We start from the raw sequence: 20,077 nt of genomic DNA, 5'->3' as shown, positions 1-20,077 counted from the left end.
TGCAATTCGTTTGCCTCTATTGCTTTTCTCTTTTCCCTTTGTGAAGCACGCCGCGGGGTCTACTCCCCTGGACCCTGTCTCGTTGTTCCGCTATCTCGCCGTGTCCGCTCGTCTGGGCTCGACGACTTCGGGGCCCTGCCGGGATTGAGTCCCGTCCGTCTGCCGCCGAACAGTGGCCTAGACTCTCCAGTGCCTCTCAACTTTTCTTCATCTGCTAGGAGCAATAATTGCCTCTCCCTTTCTAAGACCTGCTCACCTCGGTGCCCAGAGTCCCCCCCCCGTCTTCGCGTCCTCTGCGTCTCCGCCACGACAGTCGCTCACTCACGGAAGATGAAGGGAAGCAATAAGACAGTCGAAGCCGCTGTTTCTGGCGAGGGCGACCGACGAAGAAAGAGAGACGAAGACGTCGTGAATGCCGAGGAGCGCGCCGAAGAAAGTTCCAGTGACGAAGAAGATGACGGAGACGAAATCCAGTTCAAAGCGAGGACCAAGGAGGAACTTCTACGACAGGGAGAAGACGGTGAAGACGAAGCAGACGAAGAAGAGGATACAGACCTCACAGTGAGTGGAGGTTTGAGCTGGACCCTTGCCGCCAAGCAATTCTGTAGAACGTCATACTACCCCACCAATGTAGACGGAAAGGCGCAGTCCATTTCAGTCGAGAAGCCACGTAACCTGTTGAATCGTACACAAGACTTAACATGCGCAAATATACGTTATAAACGATATCTGACTGAGGCCGGAGCCCCAATAACTCAATGCATGAACGTGCATATATTTAAGTATATATTATATAGGACTTTCTGCATATACCTATTTATCGTTTTCCACACGTGTATGCAGATGCACATCTCTGTTTCGGTGGCTTTGTTTGCGTTCCTTTAGGAGACAGTCCGGGCCTCCTTTGGCTTGTTCGATCCTCACGAGGAAGCGACAGAAGCGGTTCTTGCTCTGCTTCGCCAGTCTCGACTCGACGTGCATTTGAAGATCTCCTCTGGGGCTCTGCGGTCGTTGGCCGAGGCGATTGCTAACCAAGTGCGTGTTGTTCCGTCTTCCCTCCCCTAGGCGTTCTTTTCCTCTCGAGGCTCTTTTTCGCATCTGCGTCTCTCGTCTCTCTCCGTCTGGCTTCCGCCGCATGGGGACAAAGGGTGGGAAAACACAGAATGTGCGTTGTCAGCGGTTTTCCGCGTTCCTCCGCTCCTTGCGTCTCGCCCTCATCCGGACGTCTAGGCCACAGACTTCGACTCGTCGTAGCTGGAAGCCTCGCGCACAGCGTTCCTCGGAGGGGAAAAGGAACAAACGCGAAAAATTAGAATTCGAGTTTTGGAAGAGCAACACACCTGGACTTTGTCGTTGGAGTTTCCTCTGCATGCTCTCTTCCTGCAGGGAAATGTCGGGTCCTTGCTGAAGGCAGTCCCCGAAGAAGAGGAAGACCAAGTCGACGAGAATGCGCCAGTCGTCGGCTTTCTCTCTCTTCTTTCTCTTCGCCAGTATCCCGAAGCGACGGATGTTTTCCGGGATGCCTTCCTACGCTTGGCTGCGTAAGTCCAGCGGAAACATTTAAGCAGAGGCGAAAAGTGACGGAGCAGAAAAAGACGGACTGGGAGCTCTAGTACGTGCGTGTTGCCTTCGTGTCTGAGAAGGGATGTAAACTCGACTTGGGTTTCTTGCGGAACGAGGGAGGTTTTCCCCCTTCTATTGAAGGTGCACCATCCTGGCAGACCCAGAACGAGTGAGTAGAAAAGGAAGATCAGTGCTGAGCGAAGGGAAGTCCAAAGGGATCTTTAGGCGCTCTTCGGCTTCTTTTACTTGGTGTAGACTCTGCCCCTTTTGCTGTCTCCCTTCCTTGCTCGTTTTCTCAGTGAACACGCCCCAGCTGGCATGAAGGCGAAACTCGGTGAGTCTTCCCCTCGTGAGTTTTCACGCGTAGGTTCCAACCGTTGTTTCTTCTTTGCTTCTTCTCCTGTTGTGGCCTCGTGTCCTCTCCTTCCCTCCCCGCTTTTCTCCGGTCCCTTCTCATCCCTGGTGGTTCTGCGCGAGTGTGTCGTAGAGGCTGTGGAGCACACTTGGTCGCAGCCGTGGTTCTCTTCTGCATCTGGAGGCCTTTGCGCTCGTGCGGTGTCATCTGTGGCGCAGAGGCAATTCTCTCCCCTGAATCGGAGGAATCTGTCGGAAAGCACGACTCGAAAAAGCAGCTGAAACACAACGTCAACTGCGGGTGGATGGTGAAGGAACGCGTGAGCAACACGCCCCCCGCCCTCATTCCCACGATGTTTTCTTCTCTCTTGGAAGATGTGAACTGGAGCTTGGCGACTGAGGAAATGGACGAAGAGGAACGACCGTTCTACAACTACACACACGTCGTCGTTCTTACGAGGCAAGGAAACAACAAGAGATGTCGATGCTTGCATCCCATAGAAAGACAGAGGGCAAATGCGAGAGGGAGCAATAAGAGGAGAGAGAAAGGAAGGGTGACGGAGCCAGCAGCAGACGCGCAGAAGGAGGAAAAAAGCGACGTGCTGTCTTCTAGAGCAGCGCGAAGCCTGAGCCTCACCCGCGAGACGCGCCGCTTTCGTCCGTTTAGGAAGTCCCCGTGCGTATTGGCAAACGGCGGTGGCGGAAACAATGAAAAGTGCATTTTGCTTTCTCCTTTTGGCTTTCTGTTTTCTTATCGACGTCAGGGTGTACAAAGAGGCTGACGCAGGCCCGACAACGGGGCCGAAGAAAGCCAAGGGCGACGAGCCACTGGGTGAGCTAGACGTTACTGAGGCTCCCGCCTGTCGTGTCGATCAGAGAATTTACACAGTTGCGAAATTTGATGGAGCGCCCAAGCACGAAAGGAAGCGGTTTCTACCGGAAAGGCGCGGTCGAGACAAGTGGAACACACTGAGCGAATCATTACTGAAACTGCCGCTGTATCTGTTTTCGAATGTCGATTGGCATCTCGATACACAGACACTCCATACTGCAACATGCCAGCAGGCAAAACTACCGGAGAGGGTGAGGGATAGAGAAACGCCAGTCAAAGTTGGCCATTCAGCTCGTAGAGAGACAGAGACACTCGTAAGGCAGGCATGCAGCTGTGGACAATTTGTACGGGAAAACGTACGACCCGAGTATGCAGGTACACGTGAAAATGGCTATGTCGGCAGGAGTCGCAACTGTCTGTGACGACTCTCTGTCCTCAGGTTTCAAGGCATTCTTCCCCCACCCCGAGGACGAGGAACTTCTCAAAGTGGCTACCTCTTACTTCACCTGCCCCACGGGCTCATCCGTGAGTATCAACTGTACCTGCGGCGCACTGAGAGGTCAAGGAGAGACTTGGCTCTTCGCTGCACTGAGGCCCTTTCAACCGAGCGGTCTTCAGTTTGATGTGCTGTCTTTCATCGCGTTTTCAACAGCGATATACGCATATATACATATATATATATATATATATATATATATATATATATGGGGAGACACTGAGATGATGATCTAGGTATGCAGAACACATTGAGCGGAAGATAAGTGGGAATGCCGTTGTATCCTTGCTGGAATTTAGACATGCATAACATCATATGTGTACGTACGCCCAATCATAGGAACGGAAACAGACAGAATCAAGTTGGCGGCATGTCAACTAATCGCATGCACGAATGCTGGGCAGGTGTGTGGGGGTTCATTTATGACAATCGTGCATGGCTCAAACACCAGCAATAGCCATCTGAGGCCTTTGCATAAAGGTTCACAACTGCGTCGTCGCGTCTCTATTCGAGCGCGCCAGCAACAGATCTCCTGCCACCTATCTTTTTATGAGTGTGTCTGCTGCAGGCGCGCGTGTCTGCTGTTGAAGGAAGCAGTGGGCCTGGAGCAGGGAAGCAGAAGAAACACGCGAGCCAGGAGGCAGCCGAGGAAGACGCCAACATGGAGGGGAGCTGCCAAATTCGCTCCTGTCCAGAGTACCTTCTTCTGCTCTTGTTGCCGTTCGACAGGCTCAAAAAGTGCACGGACGCTATGCAGCAGCAAGCGGTGTTGCAGGCGGCTTCCTAACGCGTTGTGTGTGAACCCAGGACTGTGTCAAACTCTCGTTAAAACTCATCATGCCTTCTAGCAACGCAAAACAATACTAACCTCCCCGCACCCGTTTCGCCTGTCTGGTCTTTCGCCACTGAAACCATATATCCGTTGGGCGGGTGTGCTGCGATCACTCTGTACCTCGAGGAATCTATGCACACTCACTGGGCAAGTTGGTGTGTTTTACTTCAGTAAGTTTTTGCTGGGTGTTGCCAACACAAATCGGAGAATCAGACAGAACAGACACAGTGTCGCGTCTAACGTCACTTTAGAGTCAGATGTATCACATCACTTTAGTTCTGAATTATGCACGGTTCTTGAGATCAACTGACCGTCGATATTTCACCGGGATAACAGTTTTTTCACGAAACAGTTCTCAGATTTTGCGGCCCCGACAGACATCACCGAGTTAGAGCAGCCACAGACGAGACACCGGGCGTAGGTGAGCTCCCCAGTGACGCTCGAGGGTCCCTGGCGATTATGTTTTCCCACTTCGCCCTGAAACCAGAAAACGAGGCACATCAGCATTCTCCGCATGGCCAGACGAAAATTTCATTTCAAGCGCTCAAGTGTGCAGAACGTGTGAATGGGAGCAAGTCCGAAACCCGCGAAGTAAATTTGATGTGTCGGGGAAACGTACATATTCTTGAAGGACAGAGGAGGAGAATCAAGTGGTGAATCGCGGAGCAGGGGGAGAAACGGTGAGCACGGAACAGTTTTGTATGCTGTCCAACAGCGACAACCAAGACGTGTTTGCTCTGTCCTACGGCCTTGCGATCATTATCGCGGAAGGACACCGTTCGTGTGCGGCATCCTAGTGTTTTTGATCGACCAGCAGAGAACGCTTTCAGGATCATCCGACGCAGGGAACAGTTGTACGTCACTTCACAAATACATGCGAGCTATGTGGGCGCCAAGAAACTCGAAGGTCAGGAGTATTATCAGACCACCGAGTCAGCTAGGTGGGGAAGATAATCAAAGGTACACACCTGTTTTTCTGCAGCTGAGTAGCGCGGTCGCCCAGCTGGGCAGGAAACATGAGTGCCAGGCTGTTGAACAGCGGCTTGCAAATGGCATCTGCAACACATAAAGGCAATGCACGCTCTGAATAAACGGGAGTGCGAGATGTACTCCTCACTAGATCAGAGGATAGACAGAGCGAAGGCAGACTCCTGAGACAAGATACCGAAGAACGCAGGACAACGGGATCTGGGAAGGCTCAACATAAAAGCGATGCCTTCACTGGCAGGCTTTCACGAGGTGTGCGTGTACACGAAAATTGACACCGAATTCATTCTCCGGTAGGTTCGCTGAGTTCTACTTTCTATGTCTGTTTGTGGACCTTCCTCGGGGCAAACACCCGAGAATGGGTTGACTCCTCGAAGATTTCTGCTGTGTGGATCAGCGTCCCCGCACTCAAGAAGTAAGCGAGTCGACCCGCAGCTGTCAATGCATGACGCGGGTGTTCAGCTGAGCTCCACCGACACAGTGTACGGAGTGTTTGTGGAACGACATCATGAGCAAATGGGTGCGATGAAGTGGAGAGACGTTGCGGCGTTCCCTCGGGGTCTTAAAATTATTCCACTACTGCAGAAGCGGAAGAGTTTTTTCAGTGTGACGTTTTCCTCTCCGTACCGATGAAGCCGACTTGGCACTTGGCCACGTTGTACTCGTCAAAGTGCTCAAAGCTCGGCATGGAGGGAGGAAAGCCGCCCATTTCTTCCATTTTGTTCTATGAAACAAATAAAGGAGCAAGTTCAAGATTTAACGTGGAAAAGAAAGGTAGCGAATCACCCGAAGAACAGGTCGTACGTCTGAGGGGTCCGTGGGCGTTCTCAGTAAACGAATTTTTCGCGCTATTCGCAAATGCTGGTGGAGTCGATCTCCATTCGTTAAAAGAGAAAGCCATGTGGACATCCCTGTCCTCAGGACAGAAGCTCTGTGCAGTCAGCTAGATGTGCGCTGACATGGCCTGCACGAGGGCGAAGGCCGCGGTTGAGACTCTGAAGAAGAAAGAAAAATTCTCAGCTTCCCTGGATCCACACGTATGCTTTCCGCTATCCTTGAGTCCTTCTCGCGCTCAATCATGTAAAATGCTTTCTTGTTATTTGTAGAACTCCTGTTCATGTCGTGGTAGAATCGTTTTGCTCCCTCCTTCTACATTTCCAGAATGTGCATCCAAGGTGGGTCTTGACTTTCGACTTTCGACCGTAGTGCTAAGTCTGTCTTGATTACCTGCTGGTAGAATTCGTCGCATGCCCGGAAGGCCCAATCCCGACAAAGCTCGAAGTCCATCATCGGATTGCTGATATCTGCGGCATGCAGCAGCAGACCTTCCAGATAAGGTTTCGTTAAGGTGACTATAATGCCCTCAGCAAGCACCATTTCTCCCTGAATCTTTGCCTGCAACTTGGCGACCACATCGAAGTGCTTGGCCATGTCTGTCCACAGAATTGCACTTATAATGCGCTTCCGGATCGGGGCGAAATTGGTGGGAGACACTGAGCAAAACACGTTGAATGCGGGGTGCCTGCAACACAGCAATCGGGCAGGCAGTCACACTCCGTCCCTGTGTCTTTATTCACATCACATGAGGAGAACGCAGAGAAACAGCAGCAGCACCGCTGCACGTACAAGGCGGTGCTGTACACCCACCTGAGGATCTGGAAGAGACTCGCTGCATGGTAATTCTCGAGTACGGACACGTTCTGGTAGATCCTCGAAGGCCAGCTGCGGTGGATTCAGGAAAGTAACAGATGGCAGAAACCAGCGTTTTTGGAAACGTAGCGTTCGAACGGCGTAACTGCGAAAGCGTTCACGGTGGAATGCGTCACGTACAGCTTCCGTTGTGTGTCGCAGTGCATACTTCAGACAGACCTTCCCGGATTCTTCCAACAACGCTTTGCGGAGAAGAAGAGGGGGACTAGACAGTCTATACGCACTCGTGAGAAGGCGTGGGCTTTCTCGCGCTCAAGAGAGCAAGGAAAAAAGAATGACTGGCGACAACCGGGTGTTTCTCGACTCCGCCTTGCCTCCGAGAGGGAAGAACTTCTTTCACATGTTACCGGGCAGTTGGACTTGACATGCGGAGTTCGTGTCAGTCTTGAGCGACCCACCAGTCGAATCTTGTCATGAATAGGTTGTTAGCGCCCGGATGTCCCAAGTCGTGCCCCAGGGCCGCTACAGAGAGGACGAGATAATCGATTGGACTAAACTGGGCTGCCACATCAGGCAGGGCCAGCAAAAGACATAGAACCTGCAAGAAAGCCTCATGAGAGAAGCACTCAACAAATCAATTGACAAAGGTACAGGCGTGCACGGATTACGTTATGTCTCCAATCTGCACAGAAACGAGTCTACTCGAGCTACTTCTTCTCTGACGGAACGCCACGCGGCATCTGTGGAGACAGCGTGGTTGGCATTTCATCTCAGGCGCAGCGGAGAAGTAAACAGACAGTAAAATCTTGAAGATCCGTAAGATAACACGGACTGCACAGGCTGGCAACTTCGCCACACCACTTTACCTGGGTGACGTTGAGGGCGTGGTAGAAGTTGTGATACGGATTTGGTCGGTAGTTTTTGTAGATGGCCACAGAAAACGCCATGAGGATTTCCCCAGGAATGTCCATGTTGGCCTTCAAGGCAAACTGAGTCAACAAGTCCCTGAGGAGCAGATAGACGGTACCTTCTTTCACAGTCGTGAAGGATGCTTCGTAAACATTTGAATCGGCAGTTTACTGTTAGCTGGAGTTTAGTATCAACAGAAGAGATGGTGGTGACCGCAACCAAAGTGAGACGCTGGGTGCTGCGAGTTCACTGTTTGCAAGTCCATCTTTTCCTTCCACAGGTCAGACCACGTACCTGGTCACCAGCACAGCACTCGCCGGCGGCAAAGCAAGGACGTGAAAATCCCAGTCTAGCAGCCGATGCATTGTCAACGGTTCACCCACTCGAGCAGTTTTGGACACCAGGTTGAAGTACGCCTGTGAGCATTCCACGATGCGAAGGAAACAAACGGCAGTGATTCCATTTGCTCATGCGGCACTTGGCCGTAGATGGACTCTTGAGAGAATCTGTGTTCGTCTTGACGCCCAGAACAGGCGGATACTGCCACTGAGTTCGCGCGATTGCAATGTTCGCCAAGTGTTTTCCCTTAAATGACCAAGACAGCCTTAGGGCGTGGAAGTACAAATTTCGTCAGTGTTCGTGCGCGGAAATTGGCACCGCGGCAGATGCAAATAAACAAGACGTACACTCGTGCATGATGCATGTCTCCACTGGAATACGTATTGATCTTGGAGTAGAGTGGGGCGCCATGTTTTGCTGTCACTTGGAATGTGTCGATGCTCCAGTGAGGCGTCTACTTCGAGTCTACACAAACAATAATTTCTCGAGATAAGGCTCTCAGAATATGTCCCCACAAGGTGCCCCTGACCCGCAGTCCACTTGACTCCTACTCTTACGACTCATGTGTCAGTCAGCAAAAACTCAGGCACCATTTTTGCCGCTATTTTCACGTTTCATCGAGTTATGTGCCTTACGAATCCCCGCTCAAAACCATGACTCGCACGCACCTGTATCTCGTGTTCTACGGGCAGCTTAATTTCCAAGCAAGAGACTCTTCTCATGACTGCTCGTGGATCTCGACCTGATTAAACAGGGACAACAGAGCAACCGTGCATGGCCATTCTCCAGCTGTCTGTGTCCCGGAAAAGGAAAGTGTTGCGAACGGGCGGCAAATTGGAATGACAATTTTCGTCTTCAAATTTAACTTGGTGCCACCCATTTCAGTTGTTCTGCTCCCTCGTTTCTGACGGTTGCCGATCGACGTATCAAACTGAAAAATACTCGTACCCTGAGTGACCATACAGGTCAGTAGATGACGGAGGCGAACGCAGAAATGGACGCAAACTCTACGTATGAAGGAAATTTTACTCTTTCCTCCAGATACCTGCTATCTACCCAGGGCATGCAATACCAATCAGATAACAACTGAAACTAAACTCCCTGTTTCACATTATAAAGTGAGATTCCCAGGTTTATATAAACTACCTTTTTCTGGGGAGTATATATAATACGATTTGGACTACTGGTTTAGATCTTGAAGGTCTTTGTTTACCGGATCCAAGTTCTATTGTGTTAGAAGTGCATAGTTAAGATGATAGTTATTGTAGAAAAAGACCACCTTCAAGATCTAAACCACAAGTCCAACTCGAATTATATACTCCCCAGAAAAAGCTTACGAATAATCCTGTCTCAGAGATGATCACCCCCACTACGATGGTACTGATCAGACTAGCATCTGAGTAGTAGTTCCCCTTGGGGATTGCGTCTCGTGACAGAAAAGGGTGCTCTGCTTCGGGACACCGGGAATGGCAACATTTCGTCACTGTGGAACGCCAGTGAATTCTCTAGATCAAACTATGGTTGTGTATTCATAGTAGCTGAATCGTGTTCAGTCTGTGCCCTGGTGCCGGAGGGGTGAGAAACTGAAAGATGCGAACTGAACTCCTGTGTGCTGACGGACGTTTTCTTGGAGGGCGTTGTCCACCGTCACCCGCGTCTGCCTCGCTTCGCTCTTCAAAACCATCGACGCGCCTCACGAAAGCCGCGGGTGGCGGAGGCTCTTCTGTCGGATCTGTCTCGGGCAGCGCTTGGTAATACCGAGCGAGAGCCAGGGAGACGTCGTACTCGTCAACGAAGCGTCGCGACCTGATTAGTCCTTCAGGCGCAGCATCCTGAGGACAGGAGAGTGTCGTGAGGTGTCAAAGGCAGACGCAATCCACCAATACCATCCAGGCTACAGTAGTCCTACAAAGCTTCTTCTTTTAAGTGTAGTTCTCTGAAAAGCAAAAATCCGCATGATCACCATGCAGCCGATAATAGACAATAATTCGATACTTTTATCTGCCGCAGGTTTAGTCTAGTCCCATGAATGGTCATCGATACCACGCCATGGCTTCTATACGCTGTAGCAGTTGTTTAGTGACTAATCAGACGAGACAGAACATCTAGGCCGTGCACCCTGTTACCGCGTAGAAGAAGCATCTGTCTGGTAGTCATTTATCGAGTGCCCAACGGAAAGATGCCGTGACCCACGGGTCTTGGTATGCGTCGCGCGCTATGGGTTTTGACTCCGTGCACGATCGCATACAAGCATCCATATATATATATATATATATATATAAATGCACATATCCATGGATGCATATATACATACACACCTGCCTCGATAGATAAATTGCAGCGCGCCAGCGAGTAGCCGCGCATTTACGTCCACCCTGAATTCTTGAAGTGTGTGCATGATTACACAAATGTACGTTTTGCACCGCATTCCTATGAAATGCTTGTGCAGGATCGTGGGGAACGTGTCTGACACCGGCCGGCAAATGCACAGCTCACCTCACCTCAGCTAACGCGGCAGAGATATCGCCGATTGTGGACTCTCCGAAAGCGTCGATAGCGTTGATGACACGATTAACGTCGGGGTAGAGACATTCTGGAATGACGTCGCGTTGCGGGAAGAGTTTGGACACATCAGGGTTTGATATCTGCAGGAGCCCGGCCTCGTTCTCCGTGTCCGCCTCGCTTTCTTCCTCGACAGCTGAGAGCGAAAAGATATCGACACACACTGGGAAGCGCTCCTTGAACCTACCCTTCAATCGCTCGCGTTTCTCTCCTCGAGAAACTCCATCCGTAAGCGTCATGACGCTGCTACGTCAGTTCGGTTGTACTTTTTATGATCATCATGGCCCAGTGCATTAAGTATAGTGGTGTCCACCATTTCTTTGCAATAACGAAGCATCTGTATATGCGCTGTGCAAAGAGCCTGATGTTCACTTTGGTAGTATCCTTCCTAATGTCAGTCTGTGTGGGATACACGGATCAGATCCTTGGGCGCAGTAAAAGCATGGTGCCACCGTTGTGACAGAGTGGCAGCACATTCGCCGTGTCGTCTGTCTAGAAGCTTATTCACACCAAACTGATTTGTATCCTTTCTTGCCGAGAAGGATGCGTACCTGAGACGCGTTCGTCGTTTTCGGCGTTACAATCGTCCCTGCGGTCTGCCGGTGCGGAGACGGAACTTTGCCTGAAAGAGAGGTTTCTTGGTGACAGAACAAGGTTTTGTTCCTGTTGGCTCTTTTGTCTGGGTGTGGAACCGTGCTTTTTTAACATAGTAGATCTGGCAGGCTTCGCCTCCCCTTGCACGTTGCCTCCACAGCTTGCTACGTCCAAGCCACCGACCCTTAAGCCTTCCTCCGATACAGTCATGCGCGTTCTCTCACCAAAAGGTTTGGAGAACGCACTGTGGGTGGCAGAAATCGACAATTTGGTCGCGAAACCAACTGCTGGTCGAGTTCGATGCCACTAAGAGAAGGATACACGTTTCAGGTGCTTCTTAGATTGGTTGGTAGTGTTTCATCTCGCCGTCAGCTCCTTTTTTCTAGTGATGACACATAATCGGAGAACGGACAGCAGGGTCGGGGCTGTCGGTTGATCCGGAGTTGAACTTACGTATATAGGCTCTCAGCACCTTTCATCGAGATTCCTCGGCAGCCCCGGATAATGAGTTCAATGAGGACGCTCGAGTGGACGGGAAGACGGAGCCTGAAAGGACAGGGCGGCATAATTGACGCTTTTTTTCCGACAAGCCGATCAAGGAAAGGTGGCTGGACATTGTCACAGAACGGAGAGGTACATGCAGTGTGGGGTTGCCTCCCCTCTTACCTAAAGAAATTCTCGTGAGGAAGGAATTGCAAGATTGTTCCTCTCGTGGAGCAAGCAGACGTGTCCGAGTCCAGAGAAGCAAGGAAGACCTTGGTGTTTCCTTCATTCAGACTCGACGATGCTGCCTGGACTCTTTCGAACAGTTCGGAAGGACAGAGAGGCCGCGAGTTTGGGTCTGCTGGGTTTGCAGATAAGTGAAGGAAATCTCCTAAAAAGACGGCCACCAGTGGCGTAGCTGCTTCCTGAACAACCAATACGCAAAGGCACGCACACCTCTCGGCTGCTTCCTCCATACGTACAAGTATATAGTACCTACATCCCTTCAACCGTGTGATCGCATATGATCAAACATTCATTCAACAAAGCAGAAACGCATGCTTATAGTTGCCGACGGTGTTGCCGCATAACGGACTTCGCTTCTTCCTCAGTTTGAGGGCACCGGCCTGTTATCTTGGCTCACACGCGGTCGACTTGCCAGGCACATTGTATGAACCTACCTCAGCAACTGCGTTCAGAAGCTGCTGGAAGCCATAGCAGTGAATGCAATCAACTCCAATGTCTTTACAAAGGAAGAAAAAGACTCTTCGGGTTTCTTGGGAGAGGCCAAGGGTGGCGATCCGCACCCGTCGCCCGGCAATGATATTGAAGTCTTTATGTAGGTCAAGGAGGCGAGTCCTTGCCTTGGCCCGGATAGCGAAGGAGAAGAACGTCCCTTTCAGCGGTGAAGACTGGATCTTCATGCTGCCTCCGAGAGACTGGACGACTTTGCTGGAGACGAGCAGGCGCAGACCTTGGCCACTCCTAGTCTCGAGAACAGGGACGAACACACGCATCGACTCCCGAAGAAAGGATTCGCCGTTTCGCTCCAGTATTCCATGATCAGAAGGCAAGACTTCCTGGCTACAGACGCACCCATGTCCTCTCTGCAGGCTTCGCTTCTGAATCTGTTGCAAACCACTTGACTGTTAGGGTGCCTTCTGAAGTCCCGCAGTGAATGGATCTTTTTGCTTCAGCAGCAACACACCTTGTGGCGAGAGTGAGATGGCTCTCCAGAGTGATCAACCCTTATTGCATCAACCGGCCTCCAACAGAGCAGCTGAGACTAAAACGTTGACTGACCGGCACTCCTCTGCTCCTCCAGCTCGGTGACAAATTCTGATTTAGACCTTGAATTTCTTTGTTCACCTGAGTTCCAGTGTTTCAGCAGGGTATAGTGAAGATCAATTTCCAAAATCGGTGTGACGTACTCTCACACCGCGTACCTGTCCAGCAGACCTTTCGTGTCCACCATCATCTGTGCCTTGTGATTCTCCATGCAGACGCCCAAGCCTTTCACCTGCAACGAGTACCTCACGCAAGTTTGGCCTTCAAGGATAGAATTCGTTGGTTGTGGAAAATGTTGCCTCGGAATGTTCGTGCGGGGCAGTTTACTCCGTCAGTCACGCCGTCGCTATTTTCACACTTATATATATATATATATATATATATATATATGAATCACTGCCTTACGGACTGACAACAACAAAGTCGATACAGGACGTAGATGCCTGTCTACGGCTCGCCGCCGTACACAGATTCAAATATGTGATCCACAAGTTGTGACATGCACTGGCAAAAGGAGACTGTGGTCATCGCCATTTCTGTACTCACAAGCGGCTGTGCCTAAGTGAGTACTTATTCGTGAATAGGAGTTCTCTTGCCAGCAGCGTACCTCGACATGTATATCGTAGGGACGAAAGAGATCGGAATTTTCCTGATCCCTGGTTGCTCGGATTGCATTGGCGTTTATGTACACCTCGATTCCCAGACCCTTATCAAAGGTATGGTCGAAGACGTAGGCGAGAGTCTGCACAGGCGAGTGTTCGAAACACTTCATTGACTTACAGCGTATTGGTGTTCAAAAAAATATCCTCAGTCATTGATGCCGCCCCTCATAGCTAATATCGCTTTGTTGTTTTCTTCACGAAACCCCACTGTTTAGCCACCTCCGCGGACTTCACTCACCCGATTGAGCACTCGACGCAATTTCTCAGCATCAAGCATAACAGATGATGGGCATCCTGCGCCGAATGTGCAACTCAGCGGCAGCTGCTTTGTCGTCGCTTTTGGACGAAAGGACTCCAAGCAGTCTTCCACGAGGGACCGAAGATTGGCCAAATCCGTATTTGTCTGCAGAGAAGCAAACTCATGGAACTGGTGCTCGCCACGAATACACTTTCACAATTTTTCTCCAGACAACTCTCCTTCGTAGTGCTATTGCTGTGATTAATATTTTCTCGTGAGATGTAGTCCCACAAACGCCCGCTCCTAGCCGTGAGAGGAACAGGTACCTGTTTGTCTGAGCGCGAGACACTGAGCTCGCCGGCATTGTCTTACAGGTGCTCTGTCGTCAACAATCCTTTTGAAACAATGACAAGGGACTTTTCCAAGAATGTTTTTCTCGGTCGATTCTTCTTCCCTTCACCTTTTTCCTCTACGTCTATTTGAACTGAAAAGCAGAGTGCTAAAGATTTGTGCCCCACATTAAACGTTTCTGCCTGACGAAGAATTCCTTTTCATTTATATAGAAAGATCGCGGGGACGAGTTACTAACAGAAACACCCCGTTTTGTAGCGTACTTGAACGCTGTCAGCTTCGACAGAAATGTAGTCGAGAACATTGATGGAGGCTGCTATGATATCAGCAGTCGATTTTTCGAGCACCTTCAGCAACTTCAGGTGGTAAACAGTAAGTCTATTGCACGACAGAAGAAGAGAGGCGATGCCGGATAGGGGGTGAAGCAGTGGGAGAATCTTGTATTCCAGCGTTGCTGTCATAACGTTGGATAGGTCACCAACTTTCGACTGAACCTCGTCGTCGGACATGGCGACGGCATCTTGGCAGATTCGAAATGCGTCCGCTATCTGTGCTTTTGGGCAGCACATGCAAGAATCGTCACGACAGAATCGTATCATTTCTCTGTTTGCAGACTTCATGTTATGCTGTACAATTTGAGCTTTAGCAGACAAAAGCCCAACTGGACGTATTAGTTAGCCACACACCAGATGAGGAGTAGTTTGACGAGATGTCCTTGAGACAATACTTGACTGTTTATACAGGACTGTGCAAGAATGAATATGTGTTGTTTACCGCTAGCGGCAGCTGCAGTTTCGCCTACTCAAGGTGTGATATATACGCGTTCACGTACTGAAGAGTATTTGTAGGGAGCCTAGGCGTATCCACGCGTCCACAGCGCTGGCGGAAGTTAGCATGCATTCGATTTCTTCCACTTTGACTGCTTCCCCTGTAACATATGGGTGGGCAGTTACCTACCTGAATAGTGGTGAACGAAGATGATGAAGAGGAGTAAGGCGCAGCTTAAGAGGCTGACCAACAATCCCGGGGGTAGGAAGAGTCGAGGCCATATTTTTATAGTCCGAAGAGCATCTACAATTTGTTCTAGCTCCTCAAAGTACATATCCGCACGCTCAAACACCTCTCGGAAACGCCCCTGACTCATCAAGAGAAGGGTGAATTTATATGGATCATAAACGTCTGGCCATTCGCTGGGATAGTAGTCCAGAATCTTTTGCTCAAGCACGAGGGACAGAGGCACCTTCATAGTAACAACTGCCTCGCGCAATTGACCCGCTAGTTGGGGATTGATCTCCTGAAGCCGCCGGATCGCAGTTTCCAGGGGACAGACTGTGCCACTTCCAAGAGTCCCTGCCGTTGAAACTGAGACTTGATTCAAACAGTTTGTCGCGGAACGTATGGAATTGTCAAAAGTTCGGACGTCCTCGAACCCGATGATGAGCTGCATGGCTACCTGGTAGAGCTGCAGGTATACGGTTTTCTCCAAGTATGACGAGGTTAGTGGATTGGTCTGAACTTTGACACGTTGGTACGTGGTTCCGAAGAGGTTCGACAGCGCCCTTATTCTCCGAAGCGTGGATGACATGTTCTTCATTCCGACTAGTTCAGTGTAAATGTCCTCCTCAGATGCTACAACTTGAGTCTTCGTCGTCAGTAGGCTCATTTGCAGGTTGCAGATAACAATAGAGAAAGTGGCAAGAGCAAGGAAAAGTAGGACGTGAGCCCGAGAAATGTAGCAGGAGTATCTGTCTATGTCTCGCTCGTAGCTAAGAAACATTTCATACGTCTTCTCTTGATGCGTTGTCCTAACCGCAAGCGCGGACTGCCTCGACTCACTCGAAGTCAGATTGAAAGACTTAGATCGTATCCCCTTATCCAACACAGCTGTTGGCCGGGATGTATAACCCGCTGCAAATCGCCCTTTCCCCGTGACTGGGGACGGTTTCACGTGAGTTACTGCCATGTTTGCGATTTTGGCTAGTTTGTCCTTAGAGCCAAAATAAGCCTCTAGATTGAACGTTTCTCCCCAACAAGCTTATTCTTGCATCTTGGGCCCTTATCTTTCAATGCCTCTTTGTAAACCCCGGGACGTGCTACCAGCAGATCAACGCACACCAAACCTGCATTTGAAAAAGTGTTTGAGCGGTCTTTGTTTTCCACAGGGCACAAGGGCATAGTAGAAAATTGGGCTTGTTTCTGCTGAGTGTTTCATATTCAATTTATGAATTGCCACAACAACAGCTACATTTTAGCTAAGACGTGGAACGAGTAAAATTCCTGCCCCCGTACGCTTGTCCAGGTTTTGAATGCATCTGCATTAGCCTCAGCTCGTGGTTGCCATAATGGTATCTAACGGCAACTATCACAACCATTTTAAAAACTCCACCTGTTTGCTTAAAAATACTGCCATCAGAAGAGCGTTGAACAATGCAATGTAACCATGTTGAATCGTGTCTGAATCATGCAATGACTACAAAATACACCAATGGAAGAGAAGGCCTAGATGCGATCGGACAGGGGAAGCCGGTGCTAAGGAGGCAAACAATGTCCACGGACGAACAAGCGGAGATGTCTCACGATATCATGGCACGTCAGGCAGCTGGCACTTTGACCAAATAATCAATCTGTATCAAATAGATATCTTGTCAGTCTACAGCGAGGTGAATTTTATAAAACTCCTTGCCGACTCCGCGAAAATGCGGATCACACGTGCGGACTTTCATGGGCGGCTTCTGCCCACTGTGGCCGTTGTTGAGCCCTTCTAGAGACACAGAGAGTAACCAGCAGACTAACGGGGGTGATTCCATTTCAGTTTTGTGAATGGCAAGACAAGATGGTGTAACTCGCTGCCGCATTTATCTGCATGCACCAGGATGGCTCCCACATGTGACCCCATAGCAGCTTGTCGTTTTGACAGTTTCCTGTTGGCGCCAGTGCTCAACATATGAGCGACAACCACAGTAGAATTAAATTAAGGTGAAAATAGATAGCAGTTGGTGCGACCTGCAGAAGGTTCAGGAAACCTTGTAACACGATGGGGTTCAATTTCACTCTATACGACCCCTACGGTCCTACAGAGGCGTGCATGCAGCCACTTACGGTCGGATTTGGCAAATAGGCAAAGTGGGACTATTGCGTTGGTGTAGAAACGCTCCACATCATGCTCAAAAAGTAACTGGTGCGTCTGTGTCGGGATTGCTTACGAGTGTCACAAACAACGCTTTTAAGGATAATTTACTGTAACCGCGGTTAGCAGCCTCTTTTCGTCCGCAAAACAGTAACAAAGGTAGTTCCGGGATCCTACAAGGATACAAAACTGAGCTGTCAGAGACCTAAATACAGGGAAGCCGCCCGCTGCCGAACTCCTAAAGAATCCTACCAATGTCAGGTCCGCTTCTTTTCCAAGCAATCAGAGACAGTAATCGAGAGCAACTCGTGCTTCTGCTAGAACAGGCCCACGCAAACGTGAACCATACCAACGCCAATGGGACGACACCACTGATCTTAGCTGCGCAACTTGACAGGGCGTCTCTCGTTGAAATTCTGCTTGCCAATGGTGCCGATTCAAATGCTCAAGAGAGGCTTGAACTGGGAGGGAATACAGCACTACACTACGCAGCTAAAAACGGCAACAGGTAAATTCCATGAGACGATATTGCAAGTGGACAATATCTCTGCAGATGTTGCCACTGTCACTGTTAGCTTAACATTTCTACAAGAACGTTCAGTGCCTCGCGTTAGGTCCAGCTGTGGGTCAAGCAAAGCGACAGCAATCATTTCTATCGCTTCACGAAGACATCCATGTTTACATCCATTCCACGAAGCATTAGATGGGAACAATCGATACGACCGAAGTTCCAAGTAGCTCACACTTCTTTCTACAATGTAGTTCCGTGCTCGAAACTACCGGAGTAACAGAAGAATGAGAACAAAGGTGGTGCGTGTGTTTCTTCTGTGCACACTACCTTTCCTCACCAAATAAACCCTCGGAAAACAAAGAGAGGTGGCAGTGCTTTTGTTGAGTCATGGAGCACAAGCAAATGTGCAAGACAAGCTGGGACGGACACCGCTCCATACCGCCTGCCGGTATGGTAGCCCGACCGTAGTGCAAGCGCTTTTATCAAAGGGCGCTGACCCCTCCAGCAGAGATTACTCAGGTGAGCCGGTGTTCTGCAAAAGCGCAGGTGTTACATATTCTACCTATAGCGCTTGAATACCTCAGGCTTGGACATAATAAAAGCTGGAGAAAATTCTCTTCTGATTTTTTGAATTGTACGTGACTAGTCAGTCTCCAGAGCGAGCAGTAAGAAGACGATGATGATGATGTTTGATTGGTGTCTTCACTGCAGGTTTCACACCATCGTACTGGGCCAAAGTCAAAACACACGAGGAGTGTGCGAGTTTGCTTCCGCCACCTCAATTTTACGGCAGCAAGCAAATATCTGACTTTCAGCTAGTAACGATGGATGCCTTGGAGCTGACTTTAAACATTCCTTCCAAGAAAACCATGGGGGGCAGGGGCAAAGGAAAGAAAACAAAGTAGGACTCACCTGTAACCATCCCTTTAAAATTGTCTGTCAGCAAAGAGCAAATAACAAAACAAACAGGACAGAATCAACAATCCTTTTCAACTGGAGAGCCACCGAAGAGCAAGGGTCTCTGCCGTTGTATTGGAAACGTTCACCACCAGCGGTTGACTTCCTCCACGTGGAGCGGTCAGCGTGTGTGTAATCATGCTGCCCTCACACACAAACACCCTTCCACATCAAGATCAGCACGGTTCGAGCATTGCCGCTTAGGACTACCCTTCACTGCTATTCGGTGTCAAAACGGAGTTACGGCAACACGACGTACACTAAGGTTCTTTCATATCTACGTTGATTCAGCAGTCCTGTCCGAAACAAGCTAGGCTTTTGTTGCTACAGAGTGCGTGCTGGACAGAAACCAGGGGATACCAGGAGGCGTCCATTGCAGTTCCTTGACTGTTGTTTGTGTATCATTCCGGAAGGATACTTGTCCTAATCACATTCGTTATTGAAAGTGGCGTTCTGCTTTGTGTCGGGGAAAACTGTTTCCACAGTTAAAAACTGCTGAAAATCCAAATAGCACAAAAGGTCCCAAGTTGCCTCGTTTACTCAGCGTGTAGCTATCGGTTCATTGACACCGGCAGGCATCAATTTTGTGGCCATTCTGCAAACGCACAATTGGTTCTCCACCTACGCGATAGGTTGGCTTGCTCAGTCCACTTCTTGGAACGGCCTGCACCTTAGATGGCAAACAGAGAGGTCGAATGACTATGCTTAAACCCCAGAACAGACAGTCGCTGGCCTTTGATGTTTGCGTCATAGTTGCTGACATGGAAAAACTTCCCGCTGTTTTATAACCTCTTCCATCCTCCCTTGTCTGTCGGTATACACTGGCGGCGAGCCAGGAAGATTTTCGCGGGAAATGAGACACACACACACATTCAACGTATCTGCTCTCTTCCCGAAAAGGCATCATGCGTGCAAAAGTTGGTAGAAGCTGGTCCTTGTCAGACAGGAATGGAGTTCTATTGCATTCTTCCCACCGGCTTCAACGTGAATCAGAAACCATGGGAAACATATCAACACAAATCGGGAAATGCCCTCTAGAAGTGTCCCCTCTCTGAGGCAGGAGTCGACGACGTTTCTCACTCGTGACACCGACTCGTGTCCCACTCGGACACTCCTTCGAAGGAAGAATACAGCCCCGATGGATCGAAGTTAGACCATTTCTCATTCTGGTTGCAACCACAGCATGCAGAGGGTTCCTTGTTCCGTGAGGAACCACGTGTAATTTTCCCGTTCTTTACCTGCTACACACGCTGCGGTATTGGGGGTCTTGGTGTGTTGCACCCAATGTACCTACACTGCTCAGGTCATTCGAAATCACTATGAGCAGTTATTGTTTTCTTGCG

General features: G+C 49.8%; 3 protein-coding genes across 3 annotated transcripts; 1 reads left to right on the top strand and 2 right to left on the bottom strand.

Annotated features, from left to right (window-relative positions):
• Positions 1 to 3: 3 nt before the first annotated feature.
• On the top strand, positions 4 to 4,168 carry TGME49_228490 (hypothetical protein). Its single transcript, XM_002366430.2, has 8 exons — positions 4 to 561; positions 886 to 1,035; positions 1,387 to 1,541; positions 1,863 to 1,897; positions 2,137 to 2,377; positions 2,682 to 2,749; positions 3,189 to 3,274; positions 3,814 to 4,168. Exons 1-8 carry the CDS (start codon positions 331 to 333, stop codon positions 4,030 to 4,032), a joined length of 1,185 nt encoding a protein of 394 aa, XP_002366471.1. The 5' UTR covers positions 4 to 330; the 3' UTR covers positions 4,033 to 4,168.
• An 846-nt stretch (positions 4,169 to 5,014) lies between these two features.
• Positions 5,015 to 7,988, bottom strand: TGME49_228500 (3'5'-cyclic nucleotide phosphodiesterase domain-containing protein; the record flags this gene model as incomplete). Its single annotated transcript, XM_002366431.1, has 7 exons — positions 5,015 to 5,133; positions 5,692 to 5,788; positions 6,292 to 6,586; positions 6,712 to 6,786; positions 7,173 to 7,312; positions 7,581 to 7,719; positions 7,918 to 7,988. 7 exons carry the CDS (start codon positions 7,986 to 7,988, stop codon positions 5,015 to 5,017), a joined length of 936 nt encoding a protein of 311 aa, XP_002366472.1.
• Positions 7,989 to 9,491: 1,503 nt separating this feature from the next.
• On the bottom strand, positions 9,492 to 16,102 carry TGME49_228510 (hypothetical protein; the record flags this gene model as incomplete). The annotated part of the gene is made up of 11 exons (XM_018780211.1): positions 9,492 to 9,794; positions 10,464 to 10,660; positions 11,076 to 11,146; positions 11,572 to 11,664; positions 11,785 to 12,026; positions 12,282 to 12,585; positions 13,047 to 13,120; positions 13,496 to 13,630; positions 13,789 to 13,953; positions 14,403 to 14,692; positions 15,097 to 16,102. The coding sequence occupies 11 exons, from the start codon at positions 16,100 to 16,102 to the stop codon at positions 9,492 to 9,494; spliced, it is 2,880 nt and encodes a 959-aa protein (XP_018636114.1).
• Between the last annotated feature and the right edge of the window lie 3,975 nt (positions 16,103 to 20,077).

This window comes from Toxoplasma gondii, chromosome X (assembly GCF_000006565.2).
Source record: "Toxoplasma gondii ME49 chromosome X, whole genome shotgun sequence".
In the NCBI taxonomy this organism is placed as follows: domain Eukaryota; phylum Apicomplexa; class Conoidasida; order Eucoccidiorida; family Sarcocystidae; genus Toxoplasma; species Toxoplasma gondii.
This window is presented reverse-complemented; position numbering and strand designations above follow the sequence as displayed.